This window comes from Nylanderia fulva, unplaced genomic scaffold, assembly GCF_048542155.1.
Source record: "Nylanderia fulva isolate GAGA-0341 unplaced genomic scaffold, ASM4854215v1 Scaffold13, whole genome shotgun sequence".
In the NCBI taxonomy this organism is placed as follows: domain Eukaryota; kingdom Metazoa; phylum Arthropoda; class Insecta; order Hymenoptera; family Formicidae; genus Nylanderia; species Nylanderia fulva.
Window position 1 is genome coordinate 1,492,332 of NW_028189518.1, and position 12,338 is coordinate 1,504,669.

Here is a 12,338-nt window from a genome sequence, read left to right on the forward strand (position 1 = left end):
TGGTTTATTTTCTTTCGATATGTTTCAGTGATATCGTCTATTTTGTGAATATATAACGCGAAAGTGAGCTAGATTAATGTTTAATACGAAAATACGCACTAATCAATTTTCCATAAATCGTATTGACATTCAGTGGATATTCAATCAAAATAGTTGTCTTTTTCTGTCCAATCTTTCTATAACTAACAACGACAGTGTAAAATTGCAGATAAATTGATATGCTGCCATTATTTTCCAATGTATTTTTTGTAATTTTAATTTTTGTAAAATAATATTTAAAAAATACACTCCTTATTTATTCAATTATTTTTTAAATTTCTACGAATAAACAAATAAAAATGTTTTAATAACAATAATATAAATAGTTAACGTTACGAATACGAGAATGTGCAAAGAATATTATTCATCACAAGCTGTGTATAATCTGGAAAAATTATTAATTTTACTACAAATATGTCTAATATTTTTTCTTGTATTATTTAAATTGTTTTATTACTAAAGTAGAAAAATTTAAATATACAAATACAAATTTATCCTGTAAAAAGATTTAAGAACTTGTACGATAACATGAATATCTCGTGCAAAAAAATTGATTTACTAATATTATGAAAAAAAAACGATTAAAAGGCTCTAAAAAGCTATGTTGAAAGTGATGTTTAAACCCACAACATACGTTCCATGCCTGCGAAATCAAATTGAAAAGGCTGATCGAATCACTGATGGCTAGCGACGAAAGTGACATAGGTATAATAATAGTATAGGATTATTACGCTGGATGTGGAAGGGAAATTAGCACAAGGGCGTGTACGTGTGTATTCGTGTGTGTGTGTGTATATACGTGTGTGTTTCTCTCCTTGTACGTGTATTCATAAGGTGGGTCGCTCGTTAGTCCGTACTACGGTGTTTCCAGCGAACGTGTTCATCCGACAAAAGGATGTTTTTCTACGCGATACGTACGTCCGTACGTATAGCGATATACCGTTGTCATACTCGGGTTATGTAACATTGCAGATTGCGTGAGGTCAGTTGCAACGGTATGGTAGAGCTACATGGGGTGACCAACTTAACGACTATACCAGAAAATTCGATCCAGTCGACACGACGAAAGCTACTTCGCGTTTAAATTATATATAATACATTCCAAAGTATAAAATCGCGTGACAAGCTGTAGGAACATTTTTAAATCAAAAGTGATCACCTCATGGATATATGTATTTACAGATACATATATATACACATTGCATATAAATATATTCATATTTTTATTATATCAATCTAAAAGAAATGTAGAAAAAGTATCGTGTATAAGAGAGATTTTCTGATTGAGATTTTTTTTTAGAAATTTTTCTCAAATTAAAAAAGTGCAGTATATGCAAAAATATACACTAAGATTTGGATTTTCAAAAACATTTTAAAATGCAAAAATTAACAATTCTCTAAATATATTACTAAAATAATTGCTTTTTTAAAACTTTTAATAAAATAATTAATTAGTAACATATCGAGTATATTGTTCTTTTATTTATCATGCTCCATTACAATCTACACAAATAATAATTCTTGACCATAAGCTACCTTGACGCATATATGTATATTTAAATATATGTATATGCAACTAGATGATACGCTTGTCTCGGAAGACAAACAACATAATATGTATATATATATATGTACATATATATATGTATATATCGATAATGCCACACGGTGCAGCGTTATTACAATATGCCTTGGTATATACGCATACAGGTAGACAAAAGGTAGTAACATACTATATTTGGTCCCAATAAGAGAAAAAAAATTAGAAAGATATAGAGAGAAAAGCTACGATAGATATAGAAGGAGAGATAAACAGTAATCAGATGGAGAGAGTGTAGTAACTAATAGACATAAGAGCTAGAGATAGCATTAACCCGTGCCAGCTGGAGAATCTAAGGCAGGGTGGATTCGTAAAAAAAAAAAAAAAAAAAAAAAAAAAAATGCCGGGCATATCTGTACGTAAGTGAGTGTCACTGTGTATATATGTATGCTATCAACCGCGCGTCAACCCTGAGACTCCTACACGAGAGTCCACCACCTTTTTCCCACCTGCTTCGCCTCGCGGATGCCTGCGAGAAAAGGGCTATTACCTGCAGATCCTGCTTCGCCGCCTCCGCGCCTGCCCTCGTGTGAAAAGTCACGAATCCCACCGGCTGAAATGAGAAAAGAGAACATAACAAGAAGCGCTTTATTCGCGTCGCATATACAGATTGTATCTTCTCTCTCTTTCTCTTTTGACGGGCATTCATTATGCGAGCGCTTAATGTTACTTCGCCGACGAACGGGCTTAAAATCGCCGACCCGTTCATATCATTGTTCCCATTTGGGAATATTTATCTCATTATTCATAATAAATGCTATATGAGATAAACAAATGCTCCGCGATAGAGTAATTTGCGGCTAACTATATGAAGACAAATTTCTCGTTTAATTCTAATAAAACAAGTCATGAAAGGGTACCGATGAAGGTTATTTTTACTGCAACTTTTTGACTTATCTATAATATTGAAAAGTTTTAATATTGAATAAGTTGATAATTAAGACTGTAGTTAAGATTCTGTTAAAATCCGCTTGAAGTTAGATGAAGAAGTTTAGTTGCTTGTTTGCACCTCTAAAACTTAATCTGCAAGAATATCTTTAGTCTGCATCTTTAAATTTTTACTTCCAAAGAATACTCTAAATGAGGTATCTATTTATATGTTAATTGCAAATTACTTCCATGTAAAATAATGTAAATATGTTAAACGTAAAACTATATTTTTTATCAACGTTTCTTTAAAAAAAAATAGAACAAATGTGCATGAACATAATTACGTCATTTATATCAAACTTCTAATTTAAGTTATTATTTGATATTTATGTAATCTTAAAAATAGATAATATAATCATAATCAATAATTTGTCTTGTATAAAAAAATTTGCTAGTAATAAAATAAATGACAATACAAACAAATAAGCAATCTGGTTTTTTACTTGTCTACGACAATTTTCTATACAATTGTGACTCCACGTTATAAATTTTGTATGATAGATAGATGTGCGTAAAAATACCTCGCCGTAACATCGCAGTCGTGAAAAATATTTTGGCAGCTGATCAAAGAAAGATCATACTTTGAGAGACCTCGGTGCGCCTTTATCGCGTTTCCTTTCTCTCTCGCTCGTGCGAGTGTTTGCATATTGCGCCTTGGCAGTGTATAAGCATTCATCCTTTTATCTGCGCGCGCGCATTCACTAATTTATTCAGTAGACGGCATCGATTCCATCGGTTTATACGGAATTAACGGAGCAACGGAAAACGCCGAGCGTCGCGAGAACACGCGGATCAATCCGCGCTAACGATCGCCCATCAAGGTGAACCTACTTCGCTTCATAATGCATCGCGTGATTGCAACGGCTTGCAATCGAAGGTGTCGATTCTACGATGCGAGAGACAGAAATGCCCGATCGTTAACGCGAGGATATTCGTTACACGCTGCCGTTTATTTCCGTGCCGCCTCCCTCGAATATTTATGCATCCGAAAGAATAAAATTGGATCTCACCTCGATCGAGTGCGCTCGATCTCGAAACAGAGACATTTCCGAAGCGAAGAATAAATAGATGTTGCACAACATATACATAATGTCTAGCTATCTAGGCATCTATTTCTATAAATAATTTCTCTATTATATTCTTTTATCTCTGGATTTAATATATCAATCAATAATAATAATTTTAATAGCTTAGTATGAGAATATAATATATTATTAAGTATATTACATTAGTATAAAATATATCTTTTAATATTTTAATATAGCTTTTAAAAATATTCTTAATTTTCATGCATTTTACAGCGATATAAAAAAACTGACATGTAATAATTCAATGAATAAGATTATATAATAGATTTGAATATTGGAGGGCCCATTGAATTATTCACATTAAATGTCATAATAGTTTCAAGAATAATCTCTGGCAATATCTCGCATGGAATCTGAGATAGAGAATTGCTATCGCTGCTAAAGGCACAAATAAAAAAAGGAAAAAATAAATCGATCGTACTTTCACCCGATGGATATAACAGTCGTTCGTTCACAATTCTCGCGAATGCACCTCGCTGACTCGTTTTTATTCCGCGGCGAATGCAATCCGTTTCCATCGATTCGAATATTAGATATAACGTCGATGTAAACGCGCGCGATTTGCCTTGCTAGCGTGCATTACGCGAATTCGCGGAATTATTCTTATCGGAACACGGAATACCCAAACGTAATACGTAATCGTTTTGCCGCGTCGAGGAACATTTTTTATCAATATGTGCATCGTGATGTGATGTAGGTTAATGGTCATGCGTGCAAAACGCCCGACGGAGACGATCGATTCCTCCTGTATTTTCATTCTTTATATGTATATATATATTTTTTTTTGTTGTTATATTGCATACTAATATACCCTCCTGATACACAAACCGCGATAGTGCAACGCTCGTATCGGTTTTTCTTCTGGGGGCGCCAAGGTTCTTTGTGGCTTCGTCGCCGCCGTCGCGGCGACAACTCGTACCATGGCCGTGTAAAAGTGCATGCAATTATGCACGTAACCCCGGATGGAAACAGGTATAGAAGCACTACTTTGCGCACACAAGGCGCAACACCGTCGCGTATAATCAAAAGGCTTGAAAATTTGTGATAACGCTAACGTCACAGATTTTCTACAACGCTGTTCGTTGTTTAGAAGATCACGACGTTTAAAACTACATCGAAGTGTGCTCCGAAATTTTCTATACTTTGATTCATCTTGGAAAAGCATTTTCTTTTTCATGAAAAAATCACCGACTCAAATGTAAGGAGGTAAAGAGAACGTATATAAAATTAAACAGTACACGTCGATATCGTATAATAAAATAAATTTCAAATAATAAAATTGGTAATTATTACAAAATTATCATCGTAAAATTGTTAAAGAAAATGGTAATTATCAATTTTACCGTCCAAAAGTTATTACATTGTTGCATTGAATGGATATAACAGAAGAGATAAAAGGTTTCTTTAAAGACAAATAAATGTTGCGGTATTACTTCGTTAAATCGTCATAAATAAATGAAAATCAAAGCTTGAAAAGAGTAATGGCGTAATTTACAATTCAAACTTTTTCCAGTTAAGCAGTTCGATAGCAGTTGTGAAAGAATTTTTATTTGAAAACTATACCTTTCTCCATTACACGATCGATTGAATCTTATTAATTGTGAATTGAAATCAAATCGAATTTAATGCGTGAAAGAGCCCGAAAAAACAATTATGCAATATCAATTGAATAAAGAAGGAGATAAATTCTCACTTATATAGAAGTTCAACGCGCAGAGATAAATCATCATCACCGAGCTACAAAGGGCTTTGTACGGACTCTGCAATGGCACATCGCGGCTAGGTAATGGAAGAATGCGAGACAACAAAAGCTTCTGACAACATTTGAAAATCTTTTCACCGCACTGCCGTGTATTTTTTGAGAAAAACTGCTCCTTCCTTCTGCTTTTCGTTCTCGGGCACAACGATGACCGAAGGAAACAAATAGCAGAAAGGTTGGCCTGACCCGGTATCGATTCGTACAGTCAGTCGTACCCAACCGTGCCAGTGGCCAAGGAAGTTTAAGCACCATTCACACGTCGCCTGTTTTATTCGCATTCTGCTCGTATTATATCTAATTACATCACACTACGACCATTACAAGCCACTGCTTGTGTTCCGCGCTGGTTACGAGGTCAAGCCGCGTGTAGGAATAAAAACATGTTATTAACTACAACCTTTACAATGCTACATTGTGATATTCCACAAATCATCCTAATAATCAATGAGAAACTTAGAGAAAATTTACAACGTCGAAGAAAGACACTCGTAAGAAATGATATATTAAATGTTATATATATTTAAAATCTAATTGTAAATCAATTACTTTGTCTTTCTAAATTTTGAAATCTTCATCAATTTTTTTCAAAGATTGATGAATTTTTTATTGAGTTAAGATTGAAGATCTCTGGTATCTATATAAAGAAGAATAAAATTAATATATATATATATATATATATATATATATATATATACAATATATTGAAAGAATAGAAATAAAGATTAATATATTTATTCAAAATTAAGAATTAATAAATGCAAGAATATATTCATATAGATACTTGAAATTATAGATATTGATCTGACAAGCTACAGCTTGCAAGATGCATAATTTAAATGCAATCAAAATCCAATTTAATCAAATAATAAGCTATATATATATATAAATATTCGCGATAATTTAAATCTTAGAATTCATCATTATTTTGCAATTTACAAATTCTAAATACGATTATATAAACAACAAATTTTAAATTGAGATTTATGTACACCCCGACTCCATAATTTTGATCATCCGTAACACGTTGAAGAACATAACTTTGATAGATTAGCGGAAGCCAAAGATTTGTTATACTCAGTAGTCAGGTAGTAATTCTTTTTTTCAGCATTTGTTATTCAACATTCTTCGAGTGAAATGCGATCCTTTTGCGGTTGATACAATCGTCGCGGTTTTATTTTAGAAAGTCGTTGCATGTGTATTGCACGCGCGAAATGCAAGTAAAGACTATGTAATAAAAACAATAAATATCAGAATAGAAAAATGTTAAAAATGTGCTTTATGGATTAGAGATTTTACTGCGTCAGTATACTCTCGCGTGTACTGTTTCCAACGTCGTCGCATAAATTAATGTTATCTCGCGGGGATTATGCTGGGTTGAGTAGAGCGTGCGATGGCATTACCGCATGATGAAATTTGATGTATTTCTTTTTGTTGGCTGATTAAGTATTTTTAGGGTTTCGTGACTCGCATAATCAATGAACGCGCTTTGAACAAATAAAAAAAACTTAAGTAACTGTTTTTCATAATCATCGTGACATATTTTTTAAATTCAATTTTTATTCACAGGAGTTTTAAATTTATATAATTGCAGAAGAAAACATTAAAATATATTCATCATATTTATATTCTATATACATAAAATTAACTATTTAGCTTTTGTTAATAATTTAGTTACAAAATTTTGCAAATTGTTATAACAATTTTTAACAGATAATATTAATCTTGTTTAAAAAATATGAAATTTCTATAATCTCTAATCTCCAAAAAATAATTCTTTTATTCAGCTATAACCAATTATTATATGTACACATAAGGGATGTTCAATATATTATGTAATATTATTGTTAGTATAAACAAATCGATAAAGAATTGACAGGTACGAATATATATTTAATGTATAAAATTACATAAAATAATTTCCGTATCTTGAAAATTCGATCAAAACTTGCAGTTTGGTTAGGTGACCAACTTTTTCCATTCGTTTTTCTCTTGAGAATATTCGAGTTAAAGAGAGAGAGAGAGAGAGGGAGAATTTTTGCCAGTTTTACCATGTAATTGATTGGAATTTTCTCAAAATATATATTTTGTAGGAATTCACTCATGAAACCGAGATCCAATTTTATCTTTCCGTTTCTTCGAGTGCATAAAAAATATATATCGAAAGTATCGAGCTACTTCACACGCACGCGAATCTAAGGGTTTATTTACGTTAAAAATTACCGATGCACTCTTTTCAAAACAAGCGTTGAAAAACATTAATTAATAGCGAATCATATCGTCAATTAAAAAGAAAAATATTACACTTCAACTTACCGATGCTGTTTTCCCATTTTTACTCGTGACTTTTAACAGCGACCCTTCGTACCCCTGAAACACAAAAAAATATTATGTTATTAAAATACATTTACATTAAAATATATTATTTGTAGTAAATAACTATAATATAATAAAATAAATATTTTTTGAACTTTAAAATATTTGTTACATTTTAATTATTAGAAGAAATATAAAAGATAATTAGATTTAAATATAATTGCTTATTTATACAAAACTATAAACTAAGAAATAAATATATATTTATTAAAAATGATAAAATATGATACAAAAATTGATTCTTGAGAAATTGTTCTTTGTGAAATTTGATATAAATAATTTCTAGCTATTTAAAAAAAATCTTTTCTTATCTTAATTAATGATTTTTAGGAAATTAATTCTTAACAGTTCTGATATATTTGCATTCTAATTGTGATAATCTTCTCATATTGTCATCGATTTGAATTCGATGACATGATATAAGCATGATGTACACCTCTGTAATAACTATCACGCTGTTAATCACAGATCCATATTTCATGCATGCGAATCATCATGCCTACTCTTATCTTGCACAAACGAAATTGAGTTTCTAACAAACGTGAAATCGATTTCACGCACATGCGCATGAACATACGAAAATTTAACGCGCCCTCGTTAGATTGTTACACATATTTGGAGAATTAAACAAGATGATTGTCATTATCTCAGGTCATTATACTGCGTATGTATAGAAACAGGTGCGAGAGCAAATATTACCCGGCATCAAACGCGCGTTTATAATGTCAGAAACTATTAAAGCGAGCGAAATTATAATCACGCTCGAGGCAATTCATTATAAAAAATTCTAAATTAACTGTTAATCTCGAATCTTATCCTTTTTAATGATGCTCGCGTAAAATATGGCTAGACTGACCGATTTTTTCAGTTATTAGCGGAATAATATCTATTAGTGTGCAATTTAAAAAATCTGACAGTATACTATCCTTCTATCTTTAATGCTTATAAACAAGAATGTATAAAAGAAATGTATTTTCTATTGAAAAAAATATAGCGCATATACAACAAAGACCTCGCCAAAATGCACTCATCGAGGATCCGTTAGCAACAAAATTCATGAAGACCATTAAAAATAGCGAAGCATCAAGTGAAAAGTAGGGCACGACACATTCGCATATTTTAAATATTTGACACAAATTCTAAGATACCAGCGAATTTCTCGACCATCGCTTAAATTATTAAGCGACCTACTGCAAACGTGCTTTCCAACTCCAAGAGCTCTACTGTGCTGTTGCAAGAAAAGCCGATTATTCATTTTGTACATAAAGGCGTTTTTAATTCACTGCGAGAAATACCTCGTTATTGCGCTATCAAGTATCTTGTCTGGTATTATCGCGAAAGATAAAGGAATCTCGCTTATAGAGTGAAAACATTTCCTTAATTTTTATGGTAGCGATGCAAGTGGAACGCGCGCGCGCACGAGATGAGCACTCGATTACATGCGAACGCCGTAACTCGGTGCTCATTACCTGAGTAGCAAACTGTTAATAATCGCGCGATCGCGATGGAAGTGCTAATTAACGAAGCCGCAATTAGAGAGTGCCGTAAGTCTCGGAATATCTATTCGGCATACTGCAAAATGTTTTTCGGATTTAAACTTGGATCCGCGAGCGGACGGCTAAAAAATACTCTTTACTACTTAAATTTATATAGAAGTATCATGACGCTAATCAATTGTGGCCGCGTAATCATGAAAATAATGTAAATCACAAATTTTTCGTGTAAATTCTCAAAACTAACTTTTTCTCTTTTAAATATTAAATACGATATTTTTCATAGATATAATTCTATAAAAAATATATATTTTTCTATAGCGGTAAAACTTTGCAAATTTTAATTAATTAAAATTTTATATAATGTTTGAAAATACATAACAATTTATTAATTGAAGAACTTTAAATATTCAACTGAATCGACTCTCTTTGTGCAATTTTGTATTAACAACTCAGAGATAATTAATGATAAATTCTTATTTTGCCTAAATATATCTGCATGCATTAATTTAGATTTAGATGCTTGAATCAATATACAAAATTGTCGAGATATCTTACATTCTTACAACATTCTCTCTCTTGGCAACCAACATCATGATCGCGCATCATTAATCAATCTCTCTGCTAATTATAAAATATATCACCAAAATTTTCCAAATATCTTACAATATTCTTACGACATTCTCTCTCTTGGCAACCGACATATTAATCCTGCATCATTAATCAACCTCTCCTAATTATAAAATGTATCATCATTAAATTTTTAATATCAACTAAGACAAGCATTTCTAATTCTTTAAAATTCTACAAAAACATATAAAATTTTAATTACACGGGAAAGCAAAATGAAGAACTGTCTTTAGGTCAAACTATTAGATCAATCAATTATCCTTATTCAATTTTCTTCATTAAGAAGAACATACATAATTAATGCACATAACGTTATAAATTTTATTATAAAGTTGTCATTCCTTTTCTAAATATATATATATTATATCTTTCAGATCCACTGTGTAGCACTTCCCAGGTATTCATTTTCAACATTTTTGACGCTTACGCTCTGCTCGGCGCCTTGCACATTATTAATTAACTTCCCTTAACTATGAAATATTGCAGTCATTAAAAAGCTGGTCTCCCGGGGGAGCATAATCGAGTTTTCACCGTTCATATGTTGTGTTCGCGCGATGAAATGTGCAAATAACCTCTGCGCTTCTCCAAAAGTTTTCGACGACGGCGAGCGACTAATCCGCTCGGCTCTTCTTCCGACACGCTGAAAATTTATCGTAAATTCACGTGGGAAACGGGTCGTGCGACGCATTATGCGCCACGTTTAATGTTACGATATTTCAAAGACGATTAATAACCCGATTTCACGCGGCAAGACTCTTTGCGCGCGCGCGAATCTCTCGATTCGCGGGCGAAAATAACGCGCGCTCTCGCACCTCTCAAGGTTTATTGTCCCGCGGTATGTCGCCAGTTATGTGTATCGATGCCAAGAAACTGCGTTGCTCTTGATGTGAGAAGTCGCGACAATTTGTATATAAGACAACCGTCATCCAATATACATCACTCCTACGCTCTGTCGCCAATAGAATGTACGAGAAAACGCGGAGGTTTCCGAATTCGTAGACTGCATCGCGATCCGACTGGATACAACTCTTGTCATTTTAATAATATTCTTCTCTATTGCATAACATCATATATGTAATGCTATAACTTCTTATTTATTTGCAAATGAAAAATTCTATTTGTATTGTTACAAGTAAAGAAATAACATATAAGTTATTATTTCTTGCTGTATGGTATAAACAGAATGCATTAAAAGTGTTGCATCTAGAATTTTATTTTTACATTTTATTTCATTCATTATTCGTAACAAAAAATGAATAGTGCATTACTATTATAAATGATTAAATAATGGAATATAATATATTAAGTTTCTAGAATATATTGAAATAAGAAAATTGTATTTTTCAATTAATTTTAAGTAGATTTTACTTTGACAGAATTTTAACGAACATAATTAAACTTAAGAAAGTACTTAAGCATTAATATAAAATTTACGATAAGAAAACCTTATCTTTAAATTCATCAAAAGAAATTGATTTAAAGTTACAATAATGTTTAGTATAAAATTGATTTTCATAAAAATTTGTATATATGACGTCGTATCACAATATTATATTTATACAATAATAATTTTATTTTTATTTCATTCTTTTCTTTATTTTATTTTATTTTTTCAATTTTTAAATATTCCATATTATTATATAATAATTATGTTTTAAAATTATGATTAATTTCTTAAGCTGCTATAATTTTATATATACACATATATATATATATATATATATATATATATATCTGTTCCAGAATTACAGAGCACTCTGGGAGATTCCTAAGATTATTTGGAGACGATTTTTCCTCAACAAAAATGTAGAGGAAGGTCATCATTTTTTGCATTTTCCCAATTTTTACCATCATTTGTAATTAACACTTAAATTAAAATTCTACTAAAGTAAACTCTATCTGAAATTAACTGAAAAATGTGATTTTGTTATACTTGTTTCCACAAGACTTGATTTGCGAGAAACTCTTTATTTTTAATCGCTTGTAACTTGAAAATTATTTGTGCCTTGACATTTTCGCTGAGGAGAAATCGTCTCCAAATAATCTCAGGAATCTTCCATTAAGATAATAATTTTGGAACACCCTATATATATATGTGCACATATAATTTTATCGTAAACATACAACCACTAAGAAAATTTCAAATCAAAAAAAGCTTTTAAAATTATGATTAATTTTCAATTCGATAGAAGGCTTTTAAAATTATTATATTCTATATAAACACTAAAGTAATTCCAATTTGATAGAAGGCTTTTCAATATTAAACATAAGTGCAACAATCTTGTTCTTTACTTTCATTCACGAAACTAATCGGAAAATTACTATATTACATTTCACTGTGCAAAATAATTATTTAAAGTGCCTTAAGAAATTGTGAGGTAAAAAAGAGGAGATCCTCGACCATTTCTATGTATATTTTGCGCACG

At 31.4% G+C, this 12,338-nt stretch overlaps 1 protein-coding gene across 5 annotated transcripts in view; it reads right to left on the bottom strand.

Moving 5' to 3' along the window:
- The window catches only part of LOC114932472 (protein couch potato), a 77,824-nt gene that overhangs the window by 25,629 nt on the left and 39,857 nt on the right, over positions 1-12,338 (bottom strand). For all 5 annotated transcript variants that reach the window (XM_029304690.2, XM_085479759.1, XM_029304692.2 and 2 more), the window contains 2 exons: positions 7,730-7,783; positions 2,130-2,192 (listed from right to left, as the gene is read on the bottom strand). In XM_029304690.2, the coding sequence (XP_029160523.1) occupies positions 2,130-2,192; positions 7,730-7,783 (117 nt within the window). The remainder of the gene's footprint in view (positions 1-2,129; positions 2,193-7,729; positions 7,784-12,338) is intronic.